Source organism: Megascapheus bottae, chromosome 24 (genome assembly GCF_031878675.1).
Source record: "Megascapheus bottae isolate mThoBot1 chromosome 24, mThoBot2.hap1, whole genome shotgun sequence".
NCBI lineage: Eukaryota > Metazoa > Chordata > Mammalia > Rodentia > Geomyidae > Megascapheus > Megascapheus bottae.
This window is the reverse complement of record NC_143532.1, coordinates 12813538-12829194: the sequence shown is the minus strand read 5'-3', so window position 1 is coordinate 12829194 and position 15657 is coordinate 12813538. Positions and strand designations below refer to the sequence as shown.

Here is a 15657-nt window from a genome sequence, read left to right as displayed (position 1 = left end):
ACCACTTGAACCAGGCCTTCAGTCCTTTTAGGCAGAATTTGGAAACTTTATGTTCCTATCTGGGCCTAGTTCTCATCTGGCAAACCTCTGACGTCTCTGAACCTAATTCTCATTTGTACATTGAGAATGGTCCCTGCAGTCTCCAAGTTTATCATCCCTAACCACAGTAAGGACTCTGTTCATTCCTAGCCCTTCTAGCCATGGAAATTAGTAGATAAACACATTGATGACCTCACTAAGGAACTACTGGGTGATCATTATGGATTACTGTTAAGGAGCAAGAGACATTTTGCAAGGGGGTTTGAAGGTGAGAGAAAAAGGCTTTCAGGAAATTATTTCCCGTGGCAGGGAAATCCATCAGTACTTGGCAAAGGTGCCTATGGTAAATTCCATGGGGAGTTCTGATAACCTGGAAGAAGATTTGGTGTAGAGGGCCAGGCCTCTGGTATGGCCCCCAGAACCTTCCAGAGACTCCAGGTCCACGAGTCCAAAACGAAGGTCCTGTTGCTAGGACTTTCAGACCTGATGGGGCCACCACTACAGATCTGCTATTCCCAAATCATGCTGCAGTGCCAAGAAAGGTTGTTGATGGACAAAGCTCTTGAGTTTAAATACAATTATTACTTCTACTGTATGATCTTGGCTTCTCTGATTCTTCCTGCTGGGAGAAATGCTGATCCTACCTGGCCTCTAGGTGATCAGTACATCTGTAATACTGAGGACATCTGGGAAGTGTGATATAGGTGTATATATATAAATATACCGAAACAACCATTGGTAGCATGTGGTGGGGGGGGGAGTCTAATGTGAGGAACCCATGGATTCTGAGCTCCCTGGCATCTAGCATCTTTCAGTTTTGAGCTTTGAACTCAGGGCCTAGACACTGTCCCTGGGCCCCTTTGTGCTCAAGGCTAGTACTCTACCACTTGAGCCACAGCACTACTTCCGATTTTTGCATGATTAGTTGGAGATAAGAGTCTCACAGGGACTTTTCTGCCTGGGTTGGCTTCAAACCATGATCCTCAGATCTCAGCCTCCTGAGTAGCTAGGAGGCATAACCCACCAGCATCCAGCCAGTTTCAGGATTCTTGACTATCCTGGTATCAGGTAGATTCTCTTGAGTTTACATGGCTATATATCTTTGAATGATGTGAGTCTCAATTTAATCAGCTAGTTTTTTTTTAAAGGGACAGTAATTCTTCCCCTTTTTACATTGGAAGAATTGGTAAATCCATTGAGGAGTACTTGGGAAATTATTTTGTTCCAAACATAAAGCAATATAGTGTACATATTACACAAACATGGAATCTCAGTTAATACCATATCATCCTTTTTGTCCCCAAAAGCCTATCTCTTCCAGAACAATTTTTTAAAGATTTTAAAAAAATAAAATTTAACAACATTTTTTTCACTACTGGGATTAGTCCCAGGTCTTTGGGCATGCTGGGCAAGCATTCTACCAAGTGCCTCAACATGATCTTTACTTTTTTTTTTTTTTGCCAGTCCTGGGCTTAGACTTAGGGCCTGAACACTGTCCTTGGGTTTTTCTCAAGACTAAAGCTCTACCACTTGAGCCACAGTACCACTTCTGGCTTTTTTCTATGTATGTGATAGCAAGGAATTGAACCTGGGTCTTCGTGCATACTAAATGTGCATGACACATCTCTGTTTTTAAGTGTATCAATATACTTTTTTTGCCAGTCCTGGGGCTTGAACTCAGGGCCCTAATAATATCCTTGGGCGTCCCCTTGGAACAGAAGGGAACAAGATAAAATTAGCATAAGATGGGGATAGAGAAACTACTGAATTTGTAGAGTACCTTTGAAGAGGGTAAGTCTGGTTCCTAGGGCAGGCAATGGTCAGGGGATGCCATAGGGTGACCATTCTGCCTGCACAGTTGAAGAAGAATTCTCGGGGAGCCTCTAAATCACACTTAATGAAAGTGTGAATTTGTCTGACCAATAAAGGGGAGAGAGCTATGCTCAGTGCTGGTGGCTCATGTCTGTATACCTACCTACTCAGAGGCTAAGGTGTAAGGATCATGGTTTGAAGGCAGCCTAGGCAAGAAAGTGCATGAGATTCTTATCTCCAATTCACCACCAAAAAGCTGGAAGTGGAGCTGTGGTTCAAGGGGTAGAAGGCCAACCTTGAGTGAAAAAATTAAAGGATGGCACACAGGCCTTGAGTTCAAGCCCCAGTACCGGCACAAATATAAATTAACAAAATTGAATTTAAAGGGGGAGAGAGGCAAGCTAGGTAGCAAAAAGTTAGAACAGAGCTGAACTACCTGGCCATCCACTCAGAAGTGATCTCTTGAGGGAGACAACTGTCGTCTTCTTTATTCATTGTTCATCTTGTATTTCTAGAAAGGAGCTGAGGTGGCTATGGGCTGGTAATTCTTTCAGCCTATTTACAAAACAATATTACAGCATGATGGGAAAGCATGCCTGCTTGCCTGCCTGCCTGTTTGCCTGCCTGCCTTCATGGTTTAGAGCTTGGAAAACTTGGACAAACCCCCATGAACAAGGTAGAATAGTGTCAAGATGTCACCAGCAGGAACATAAAAAGAAAGAAGGTGAAAGAGAATGCATTTAAATCTCAGAGTCAATAATGAGCCAGAAGTGAGTGTTAAATTATTCAACCTCCTTTATTGATCAATTGATCTCTATCTGTAGGTCTCGGTTTATTCTTGCTTGGCATTTCCTGTGTCTGAGACATTGAGAAATGAGAGGAGAAGGGAACAGATTTTTAAGACTCAAGAAGAGAGATGAGGCAATGCCCAAGAGAAATTTGTATTGTATATCAATAATTTTACAGTTTCCATACCTTTCTACTTATTTGGTTCTACTTATGAAAATTGGTACTAAAAATACTACCCAGAAAAAAAATAATACTATCCAGAATTTTTAAGAAAAAAATTTGTGGCAGACTGATTTTAAGAGTGAATCACAGGGGCCAGGGGTTTGGCCTAGTGGTAGAGTGCTTTCCTAGCATGCATGAGGACCCGGATTCGATTTCTCAGTACCCCACATACATAGCAAAAGGCTGGAAGTGGTGCTGAGGCTCAAGTGGTAGAGTGCTAGCCTTGAGAAACTCCAAGGACAGTGCTCAAGCCCTGAGCCCAAGCCCAGGACTGGCAAAAAAAAAAAAAAGAGTGAATCACAGGAGACAAAATTCAAATGTCCAAAAACAGGTGTGCTTGGTCAAGGAAAGAGTGAAACTCTTATTAGGTACCATTTAGGTAAATGATAATATAGGCAAATACTTACACTATAGGATCTGTGGATAGCCCTAATGAAGCAATTTTTTTTTTTGCCAGTCCTTGGCTTGAGCTCAGGGCCTGAGCACTGTCCTTGGACTTTCTCAAGGCTAGAGCTCTACCACTTGAGCCTCAGCACCATTTCCGGCTTTTTTCTATGTATGTGATACTGAGGAATCGTACCTGGGTCTTCATGCATGCTAGGCAAGCACTCCACCGCTAGGCCAAACTCTCAGCCCCCTAACCAAGCATTTTTAGAACTGCAGATAGCTGGACTACAGTGGCTCACGCCTGTAGTCCTAGCTGAGGACTGCAGGAGGCTGAGATCTGAGGATTGCAGTTCAAAGCCAGCCCAGGCACAAAAGTCTGTGAGACTCTTCCCTCCAGTTAATCACCAGAAAACCAGAAGTGGCACTGTGGTTCAAGTGGTAAAGTGCTAGCCTTGAGCTGAAGAGCTCAGGGACAGTGCCCAGGCCCAGAGTTAAAGCCCCATAACCAGAAAAAAGAAAGAACTGCACATACAAGATACCATAACTGCTGGGTGCAGTGACTCACAACTGTAATCCTAGCTACTCAGGAGGCTGAGATCTGAGGATCAAAGTTCAAAGCCAGCCCAGGCACTAAAGAAACTGAGAAACTCTTATCTCCAATTAATAACTAAAAATGGGGAAGTGGGACTGTGGCTCCAGGGGTAGGGCAGTAACGTTGAGCTGAAGAGCTCAAGGACAGTGCCCAGGCTCAGAGTTCAAGCCCCATGATCCACAAGAGCTTTATCTTGAGTGATTATTGTTCTTAATGTACTCTGTTATTTCTCTTCTCCTTTGTTGCCCTTTGGTTAATCTAATATTATTACTGTATTTGACTTTGTTACCTGGTATATTGAATATACATTTATTTGTTTATTTGAAATAGGAAAGGGAAAGGGGAAAAACAAGATGATTGGGAGGGGGTAGGGAGAGGGAAGTGGGGACAAAAACATAAAAAGGGGCATCAATGTGTGAGAAGTAATGCTCCCACTATCTGGCTAATGTAACCGTAACCCCTCTATACATTACCTCAATAAAAAAAATGGAAAATAGTGCCATAACTATGTGAAAAATAATGTTAGCAATGATGTTTTAGGCTTTGTTTGTTGTTCTTTGAGACATGGTCTTGATATGTACCCCAGCCTGGCCTTGCTCTTGCAACCTCCTGGTCTCTGGAGTGTTCATTGAGATTGCAGTTTGCAACACCATGCCCAGATTTTGTGGTGGGGGGGGTATTTTTTTTCTTTTTTATGATACTGAAGTTTGAACTCAGGGCTTTAACCAAACACTCCCTTTTTATCTAACATTTTTTTTTTTGCCAGTCCGGGGCTTAAGCTCAGGGCCTGAGCACTGTCCTTGGATTTTTCTCAAGGCTATAACTCTACCACTTGAGCCTCAGCACCTCTTCTGGCTTTTTCCAAGTATGTGGTACCAAGGAATTGAACCCAGGTCTTCGTGCATGCTAGGCAAGCACTCTACCACTAGGCCAAACTCCCAGCCCCTAACACTCCTTTTTTATCTAACACTCACTGATTATCTTTGACACAAGATCTCACTGCCTGTCTGGACTTCGATTTGCTTATTTGACACTGTCATAGCAAGGATGACAAGAATACACCACCATATCCAGATTTTTTGTTGAAATGGAGTCTCAATCTTTTCTGCCTTGGTTGGCCTAGAACTGATATTTTCTATCTCAGACTCCCCTGAGCTAGGATGACAGGTGGGTGAAACTACATCTTGTTATTGGCTGAGAAGGGAGTCTTGTGTATGTATGCTTAAGCTGACCTGGACCGGTGATCCTCCAGACCTCAGTCTCCCAAGAACTTCCTAGCTTCCAGAGTTTTAAATGCCAAATTTGTTCTTGCTATGTTTCCCAGCCTGGCCTTAAATTCCTGAGTTCAAGTGATCCTCTCATAGTTGGTCCTCAAGTAGCTGGGATTATATGTACAAGCCACTGTGGCCAACTAGAAATGATTGGGCTTGAGCTCAGGGCCTGAGCACTGTCCTTGGACTTTCTCAAGACTAGAGCTCCACCACTTGAGCCACAACACCACTTCTGGCTTTTTTCTATGTATGTGGTACTGAGGAATTGAACCCGGACCTTCCTGCATGCAAGGCAAGCACTCTACCACTAGGCCAAACTCCCAACCCCTAGAAATGATTGTTTTAAGGTGGTTAAACCCCTTTATTCTTTTCCTGTATTTCCTAGATTTTCCTTTGTTTTTTTTAAGTACAACATATGTGTGTGTACTTACACACACACACACACACATAATTTTAAGGGTCCTAGGAGACCTTATAAAGGCTGCACAGTAGTAGAATAAATGCAAGTTATTGGGGAGCCAAATTCGCACAGAGGTCAGAGTGCTGATTCGTCCCACATGAGCTAACTCTCCTTGGCACATAAGCATGGAGCTGACGATAGAATAAGAGGTTGTGGGAGGAGGGGACTATCATCTGTACAGGTCCCCAAGCTCATATTTAAAGAAGAAATATGAGTTTTCCCAGCAGACAAAGGGAAGGAAGTCATGCCAAAGGCTTGTGGGAAACGTGAGCAGGCCAGTAGGGCTGGATTGCAGGGTACCATGGGAGAAATGAGAGATGGGATTGGAAAGGAAAGCAATGATTGTCTAAGGGTCACAAATGCTAGGCTGAAGGCCTTTGTCTTTCTGCCATAGGCAAGGGGGGGGGGCTTGGAGGAGGGGTCCTAAGCAGGAGGGTGGTGTGGTTAGAGCTTACCATCTGCTACAGCCCAGCCTCCTGTCTAGTCTGCTTCCCATCACTTACCAGAAGCTGGGGGTTGGGAGGAGGGGGCCTCCAAAGGAGCCCTTTATATAAGAGGGTCAGCCAGACTTTTTGACCCCTGCCTGGCCCTCTTCCCATCACACCAGGCTTGGTCTCTATCCCCAGGCATCCAGACAAACTTCTCCACCTCCCATGACAAAGAGGCTCATTTGGAGCCTGGGCAAGATTTGCAAACGTCAAACTTGTAATTACAAGGATGAAATCATCTGGTTCCTTTTAAGCAAACGGGTTTATTGATCCCAACACTGAAGAAATGCTATTCTGGGGAAACTTGCTCCTCTCTGCTTTCTTTTCCCTATAGCAAGGCTGAGTTTATGGGGGAGGGTGATAGGGAAGCTAAAAAGAAAAAGAGAAGAAAACAAAGCAAAAGAAAAAGACAAAAACAGGAGAATTCCTTGGGAGGAAAGGACAACTTCTTTAAGTAAATTTTATGGTACATTAATTCTATCTAAAAAGAAAAAAAAAGCTTTGAGGCCCAGGAAATTGCCATGCTTAAGCAGTGTACACATTCACACTACATTTCAACCCATCTCCTTCCAAAAAACTGAGTGGAGACAGGGAATTAGGCATGGTGCCAAACACCAATTTCTTTTCTTTTCTACCCCTCTCAAGTCTCATTTGTGGCTCCAGATCCTATTTCAGCTTTAAGATGGTACAATATTTCCTCAGTAACTGGAAAGGAAACTATTTCCTTAGAAAAAATAACTAGAGGCTCAGAGACCCAACGGGAGCCCCACCCAGCTACCCAGATTTGCTAGGAGAAGCAAATCTGGGTAGCTGCAGACACCAGACCTGGACAAAGCCATCCTTTCTAGTGGATCTGGGTAGGACATCTAGGCTTTGATTTTCCAATCCAAAGAGAATAAACAGCTGGATTCAGGGGGCAGGAGTGAGGAACCTCCAAAAGCAAAAGGCATTCCCTACCACAAGGCCTATAGTAAGACCTGTTGAGGAGCCTCCTGGGACAGAATGGTCCTCCAACAAGAAGGGACTCCCGGCTGGGTGCTGGTGCCTCACACCTGTAATCCTAGCTACTCAGAAGGCTGAGATCTGAGGATTACGGTTCAAAGCCAGATGAAGTAGGAAAGTCTGTGAGACTCATATCTCCAGTTAACCACCAGAACACTGGAAGTGGCACTGTGGCTCCAAGTGGTAGACCACTAGCCTTGAGCAAAAGAGCTCAGGGACAGGGCCCAGGCCCTGAGTCCAAGCCCCAGGACTGACCAAAAAAAAAAAGAAGAAGAGGAAGGGACCCTAGCCACAGCTGTCCATAAGTATGAAATTTAATAAAGGAGGCAAATAGGATTTTTTTTTTCATTTCTATCAGTGAGTAGAATGGTTAAAACCACAATCCTGGATCACCAGGCCTGGGTCTTCATTTCCTCACTGGAAGAATAAGATCTGTGATGCCGAATTTGCAATGGGAAATACATAGTCCACTGTTTATCCATTTGTTATCTCTAATGTGTCAGTGTCTACTCCACTGTCCTATTTACTTTACTGACCTTTTTTTTTCTTACTGACCTTTTCAGAGTCTCTTATTTCCTTATCTATCCAAGAGGGATAGGAAGATCTGACTTCTTTGTGTTAATAAGCATTGGGGGTGTAAGAGTATCCAGCTCAGGGGCCTGGAGTTTGGCCTAGTGGTTAAAGTGCTTGCCTAGCATGCATGAAGACCCGGGTTCGATTCCTGGGTACCACATACATAGAAAAAAGCCAGAAGTGGTGCTGAGGCTCAAGTGGTAGAGCTCTAGCCTTGAGAAAATCCAAGGACAGTGCTCAGGCCCTGAGCTCAAGCCCAGGACTGGCAAAAAAAAAAAAAAAAAAAAAAAAAAAGAGTATCCAGCTCAGAGCATCAGGGTTAGGCTAGACAACTGAGGGTTTCCATCCCTGAATGTTTTCTATATACTCCTTCAACATCTGCCTGGATAGCCTGGAGAGGCAGAACACAGAGAGATGAAAAGAAGACCCCTATGCTGGCTTAATTCCTAGGAAAGGTAGGTTCCAGATAGTGATGCTCCAGGGGATTTAGTCAGATTCAGAGAAAGTGGAAGGAGGATTTTTCTAGGAAAGGAATAGGGCCCCACCTCCCAGGCTTCCATGTGTGGGCTGGCTCTTAGCCAACTCTTCCATAGATGTTGTCTAGATGAACCCATACCCCATCAGACGGTTGTCAATGGCTGTTAGAAGCTTAGTGCTGAATTTACTTGAAAATTTCCCCGTATCAAGAAAGCATGAATTTCTCTTAACCCTGTTTTAAAATAAGTGGGAGAAAAAAAAACCACTAAAAAATGCATACAGAGGTCGGCTAAGGAGCGAGTGCCTTTAATCAGAGGATTGTTTCCCAGTCACCTGCCACTTGGATGCCAGACAAAGCTCACTGTGGGTTACCCTGTGGTCTGGGCCTGCTAGGAAGGTTTTACCATCCTTTCCCTTTCTTTGTCCCCACTGAACTACAAGTACAGCCTACTGGTCTTCTCTGTGTTCTTGCCCATCTACATCCTGCTCCTACAACCCTTACCTTTCCTTGTCAAAGGTCATGGCATCTGTCTGGCCAGCTAGGGCCACTTTTGAGATCTTCCGTTTGTTGTTGTTCTATTGTCAGACTCTCAGTATTTAGTCCAGGCTGCTCTTAAACTTATCTTCTTGCCTCAGCTTTCTGAGTACTGAGATTATAGGTCTGTACCATCACACCTAACTTCAACGTTTATTTATTCCACACTTCCCATGGCAGTCTATTACTAGCGACAAAAGACCAAAATCAGCTGTAGTTCTTAGACTCCTAGACTTACTGTGAAACCAGTGTTTCCTGTAGAGTAGTTTTTATAGATCAACGTGAGAAGTTTCATACCAATGCCCATATAAACACGAATCACATGAGTTACCCCTGGGACATGTTTTACTGTATCTTATCATGAATGTCAGCAGCAAAAACCCTAGCAATGAGCCTTTGCTGATTTGCAGACTTATTGACTGGGAGCTAAGTCATCCTTTTCCCATTTAAACAATGGCTATGTTGTCCTGGTGTCTGTCTACAGGTATTCTTAGCTGCTTAGCTAGAAACACAGAAGTATATGAAGGCTTCTCTACTCCTTAAAAATGACTTAGTTTTGGTGTCTTGAGATAAAGGTTGCCTCCCTTAACCTCCCAACCTGTGTTGCAGGCTTTTTTTTTTTTTTTTTTCTTTTTGGTCAGCCATGGGACTTGAATTCTGGGCCTGAGAGTTGTCCCTGAGCTCTTCAAGGCTAGCACTTTGAGCCACAGCACCACTTCTGGTCTTCTGGTGGTTAACTGGAGATAAAAATCTCATGGACTTTCATGCCAGGCTGGTTTTGAACCATGATTCTCAGATCTCAGCATCCTGAGTAGCTAGGATTACAGGCATGAGCAACCAACACCCTGCTTGATGCAGATATTTTAAAGATAGCTTTTGTCTACATTTTGCCTGTGCTGATGTGGAATTCCCCATCAATTTGACCAGAACATTTACGCAGCAATAAAAATATCCTTTGCCAAAAGTAGCTGATACAAACTGTTTAGTGGGACTGTAATGTACTCCTTTTTGCCTCCTATATTGGAGGGAATTTAACGTCTCCCTCTTTAGAGGATGACTGCTAATCACAGGCTTGCCAATTCCTGATGGGAGGCCATATGACTTAAACTGACTAGTCAATCACATCTGAGACACAGGGATTTGGACAGGAAAGAATATGTAACCCAGGCAATCAAAGTCCTTCTCCTTCCCAGTAAGTTTATAAGATGGAAGAGTGGATACTCTGGTCTTCTGTTGAGAAATAAGTGTCATCCAAGAGATCCTGACAGAAAAGCAGTGAAGAAAGGAATGGAGAAACAAAGGAAAAGAGAATACTATCCTGATAGTTCATCTGTCCCTTTTGTTCAGTTAAAAGAAAAGATTTTTCTTAGTTTTAAGTTTCATGGAATTGAGTTTGTTGCTTGCAAATGCAAGAAAGATTATGAGAGAGCAGAAGGCCCATGAGTAGTCGTTGTTGGTATCCATGTTTGTACCTTTTCTATTCATCCATTCATACAAGCTGGGTATAGGGCAGAGGAGCATACCCAAAGAAGGAGTTGCTCTCATGTCTGAGCTTCAGAAGAGAATGTCTGAACTGGGTGTCAGTTGCCTATAATCCCAGCTATTCAGGAAGCTGAACTGAGGATCACTGTTTGAAGCCAATCAGACAGACAAGTCCAAGGGACTCTTACCTTAATTGACCAGCCAAAAGACTGGATTGGATGTGTAACTTAAGTAGTGGAATACCAATAGTGAGCAGAAAAAGCCAGGCAGGTATGAAGCCCTGAATTCAAGCCCCAGTCCAAGCGCCAAAAACAGATAGATAGATAGATAGATAGTATGAATAATTGTAAATAGGAAGGCTGGGTGTTCACACCTGTAATTCTGGCTACTCAGGAGGCTGAGATCTGAGGATCATAGTTCAAAGCCAGCCTGGACAGGAAAGTCTGTGAGACCTTTTTTTTCTCTAATTAATCACAAGAAATCTGCTAGTCACACTGTACCTCAAAGTGGTAAAGTGCTAGTCTTGAGAAAAGAGCTCAGAGACAGTGCCCAGGCCCCAAGTTCAAGCCCCATGACTGACAAGAACAACAACAAGATGTTTGTTAAAAAAAATTAACCTAAACAGTTTTACTCACCTCTTACCCTCTCTCCTTTTTTTTCCTCCCTCTCTAGTGCATTCTGCAGGCCTGCCCCACTGCCCTACATTTCAGCTTGAAGAAAAAACAAAACAAACAAACAAAAAAACCCTCATAGTATAGCTTTTGCCTATAGTGGGGCTAATCACTAGACTGCAAAAAAAAAAAAGTTTTCATTATCTGACTTATGAAATGGTAACCCTTGGGCTGGGACTGTGGCTTAATGGTAAAGTGCTTGCCTAGCATGCATGAAGCCCTGGGTTCAATTCCTCAATAGCACATAAACAAAAAAGGCCAGAAGTAGCACTGTGGCTCAACCTTGAGCAAAAGAAGCTCAGAGTTCAAGCCCTAGGACTAGCAAAAAATAAAGAAGAAGAAAGAATAACCCCTCTGCACAATACATTAATAGTAACAATAAAATTATAAATAAAAATTGGAAAAACACAAAAGAATAACATAATCACATACACACATACACACACACACACACACACACACACACACACACACACACACACATACACACACAAACTACTTTAGAGCACTAGAGCAAAAAGGCTCAGTGACAGTGCCCAGGCCCTCAGATCAAGCCCCAGTAACAGCACAACAAAACAAAACAAAAAACCAACACTTCAACCTTGAGCAATCAGTCTCTAGACCTCAGTTTGAATTAACAACCATACTGGTTTTCTGGGTTCTGAGTGGTTTCCTGGGGAATATTGCTAAAACCAAGACAGTCTCTGGCAAACCCAGGATAGTTGGTTATCTGAGCTTAATTCCATATCTGTAAAAATGAGATGGGACAGGGATGGGAAGTTCTGCCAAGCCTGTACTCAGATAGGCACTGCCAATTGATTTGGCGCTGATTCCTTTGCATTTAGGTATATCTTCACTACCCTTTGCAATCTGGCCTGCTACTGACAATCAGAATTGGCATTTATTGGAGCTGGGTGAGGTGGCTCATACCTGTAATCCTAGCTACTCAGGAAGCTGAGATCTGAGGATCAAAGTTCAAAGCCTGCCCAGGCACTAAAGACTGTGAAACTCTTACCTCCAATTAACCACTAGAAAATGGGAAGTAGAGCCATGACTCAAGAGATAGGGTGGTAGCCTTGAGCTGAAGAGCTCAGGGGCAGTGCCCCCCCCAACACACACAGAATTGGCACCTATTTACGTCTGACAAACTGTAAAAAAAAATTTTTTTTGCCAGTCCTGGGGCTTGAACTAAGGGCCTGAGCACTGTCCTTGGACTTTCTTCAAGGCTAGAGCCTCAGCACCACTCCTGCTTTTTTTTTTTTTTTTTTTTTTTAAATGTATGTGGTACCGAGGAATCGAACCCTGGTCTTCGTGCATGCTAGGCAAGCACTCTACCACTAGGCCAAACTCCCGGCCCCTTTTTCTTTTTTAATGTGTGCCAGTCCTGGGGTTTGAACTCAGGGCTTGGACACTATCCCTGAGCTTTGAGCTTTTTTTTTTTTTTTTTTTCTTCTTCTCAAGATTAGCACTTTACTATTTGAGCCCGAGCTCCACTTGTGGCTTTTCTTTTCCTTCTCCCTTCCTTTTAAGAATTTTTATTGGAGATGAACCTTCCTGCCTGGGCTGGCTTCGAATCATGATCCTCAGATCTCAGCCTCCTGAGTAACTAGGATGACAGGTGTGAGCCACCAGTGCCCAGGGTTTGGTTTTTATCTCCTTTGGAAACTGACGCTTATCGAGTGACCATTAAGTGCTGGGCCCACATAAAGGCTGTCAGGCTCTTAGGAACTTACCTATATTGTGGGACATAGGCATCTGATGTTTCGCAGGCCCAGCCAGCCGGCAGGAGGGCTGTGAGTCCCTTCCCACGACGGTCTGGCTGGTCTACCTTTCGTGGTAGGTGTGCACACGGTCCCCCAGGACTCGGGTTTCTCCACCTCTTAAGTGACAACGTGCGGTGACTGCGAGTCCAGAAGTTCTCCATACTTCAGTCCGGGCAGCATGAAAGGCGTGGGGTGGGGGGGCCGCTCCAGGTAGCCTAGGTGTCCGGCTGACCCCACCCAGCCGCTGTACCCAGAACCCGGCCCAGCCCACCGGCCGCGGGGAGGGAGGGAGGGAGGGAGGCAGGCAGGCCGGAGAAGCGGTGGCACTGCGGAGAGAGCCCGGGTTCCCGGCCACACAACCACGCCACCGGCCTGGCGGGCGCGGGGCGCATGCGCGGCGCGGGCCGCGGAGTTGTGAATGGTGCGTCTTGTTTGCCGGAGTTTGGGGCGGGCGGGCGCCTAAGACGGAGGGGTGGGGCCGGCGGGGGCGGGGCGGGGAGGGTGAGCTAGGTGGGCGGCGAGAGGAAGTGGTGGCGGCGGTGGCTGGGGGCGGCGAGAGCTGGGTCTGCGCGGGCGGTAGGCAACGGCTGAGGCGGCGGCGGCGGCGGCGGCGGCGGCGTGGGCTGGGCTCGAGCGGGCGGCGGTCCCTCAGCCTCCCCGGAGCGGGAGCCCACGCGGGCGGGCGCCTGAAACAAAGAGAAGCGGGAGTCCGGGCGCCGCGGGGTGGGCGGTCAGTCGGCAGCACAGAGCCAGCCAGCCCGGGTTCCCCTACGCCAGCAGCCCGGACACCCCCCCCCCCCGGCCGCCTCGGCCTTCGGGCGGGAAGATGCCGCGCGTGGTGCCTGACCAGAGAAGCAAGTTCGAAAATGAGGAGTTCTTCAGGAAGCTGAGCCGCGAGTGTGAGGTGAGCTGAGGCGGGCGGAAGGCGCAGGAGGCCGCGACGCGCCCCGAGTGGGCCCGGGGCGGAGAAAAGTTTGGGCGGCGCGGTCTCGGAGAGGGGCAAATCTCGCCCCGGCAGCCGCCCGCCCGCCCGCAGGCTCGGCTGGCCCTTATCGGCGCCGCGGATTTGACTCCTGATTTTTTCTTTTTTTCTCGGCCGGTCTGTTGCCTTGCAGATTAAGTACACGGGCTTCAGGGACCGGCCCCACGAGGAGCGCCAGACGCGCTTCCAGAACGCCTGCCGCGACGGCCGCTCGGAGATCGTAAGTGGCGGGCTGCGCGCGGGGTGGGGGGAGGACCGCGGCGCCCGCGCCTCGGGAGGGAGGAAGGGGAGGCCGGGCCGCCGGGCTCGGCTCACTTGTTGCGCGCCGCGAGACGCGCGGCCCAGGCGGGTTCCGGACGGCGCGCGCGCGCGGACGCCGCGGCTCCCGGAACTGAGCGGACTCCGTCTCACTTCCTACTCGGGATTCAAAAGGCGAAAGAAAACCAGGCGCTTGGGCGGGCCGGTCCTCGGCGCGGACGCCCCCCATCCCCGGCCCTCACCACCACCACCACCACCCCCGGCCCTGTGGCCCGCCGCGGCGGCTCGTGGTTCCCCACCACCCCCCACACACACACACCCCGGATCCGGGACACTGGGCGCCGCGATGGAGCCCCAACACCAGCCGAACGGAACCAGTCAGAGGGCATCGTATAAGGCCGTGACACCGATCCGGGCGCGTGTAGCTACAGGAGGCGGGGTGGAAGGAAGCTTCCCACGAAGTTGGTTTCTTAACTTGCCCTCTTAGAAGCTGAATCGGTTCAGTCTACCCATGAAGTCACCTTCGCTTCCCGGGCATAGTTGAGACTCTTCTTGATCAGATAAGAAGACGAGAGGAGGGGGTCACGGAATGGATCGTTTTTCTTTCCCTAGCCTATGAGGCCTTAGTGGAAGCCGAAAGAAACCTCCACCCCCTCGTTTCTAACCTAAACGTGTTCCTTTTACTGCTGTAGTTGCGAAAGGATTACTTGGATCTATAAAACTCCACGGTTGATCTTGAAGCCTCTGTTTAGGTGATGGGTTTGCTGCCTCCTGTTCATCAAACTCTAGGTTGAAAACGATTCAAGTGTGTTCGTTTCTTTCATGCATTTTGCCATGTCAAGGAGGAAGTTTATAGAAAAAAAGGTTGATTTTTTTTTTTTATAAAGACGAAGCATTGCATAATGGAATCTTATTTTCTGCTCAATTAGTTATCTACCTTGGCAGAGACTTGAAGTTAAGATACAGTGTGGACTGAGGTTAACAACAAACTATTTCGGAAAATTTATTCCTCCTCCGAGATGTAACTCATATACCACGGACTTCTCCCTTTGCATCACCAAAGCCATATTTATCTTAAAGGGAAGCTTAATATTTAAAATGAAAGCTTTGAGGAGTTAGATTACAGAAAGATGTATCATCTTTCAAGCTCTAGAATGTGTATTACGAAACTCCAGCTTTCAGTTCACCTCTAAGTTTCTTTAGTAGCTTAATATTTGTGTGATTCATCTCTATATAAGAAATACATTTTGGTTTGGTCACTGAGTTGTATAAGAAATTTATTATTAGTTCAGTGATGGTATCATCCTTTACCTGACTTTTCCGTCAAGAATGATGGTTGGTATTCCTGATCAAAGAATTTCTTTAAGGTAATTGATGTTAAGTGTAAAATATGAGTTGTTACTTCTGCTACTTTTTGAAGCTAGGAGTTTGTTGTTGTTGTTGTTGTTGTTAACTAAGTATAACATAGCCAGCAGGGTTTTGTTGTTGTTGTTTGTTTTAGTCACATCAGACTTCGCTGCATGCAATTACCAATTGGGCATATAGAAGTTTAGACCACAGTGTGAATAGTTGTATATAATGTTATATTATAGGTTACTAAATTGTTATATATTTGTAGTAAATTTCCAAGATGAATTAAGACATTCTAGGCTTTCTCTTAAATCTGATCCTACATTTTTTGTTTGTTTTTTGTTTGTTTGTTTTTTTATTGTAGTTAGTAAAAGGGTTACATGATATTTGCCAGATAGAAGGTGCATTAATTCACATACATTGATACCCTTTCACATGTCTTGGTACCCGTTTCCCTCCCCCCCTGTTTGTTTTGTTTTTGCCAGTCCTGGGCTTGAGCTCAGG

At 45.9% G+C, this 15657-nt stretch overlaps 1 protein-coding gene across 3 annotated transcripts in view; it reads left to right on the top strand.

The window, feature by feature from the left end:
* Positions 1-13129: 13129 nt before the first annotated feature.
* The window catches only part of Cbfb (core-binding factor subunit beta), a 46251-nt gene continuing 43723 nt past the window's right edge, over positions 13130-15657 (top strand). For 2 of the 3 annotated variants that reach the window (XM_090357488.1, XM_090357489.1), the window contains exons 1-2: positions 13131-13467; positions 13679-13765. In XM_090357488.1, the coding sequence (XP_090213614.1) occupies positions 13390-13467; positions 13679-13765 (165 nt within the window). In that variant the 5' untranslated portion in view covers positions 13131-13389. Of the gene's footprint in view, positions 13468-13678; positions 13766-15657 lie in introns of all 3 variants that reach the window. The other variant, XM_090357490.1, reaches the window with a different exon arrangement.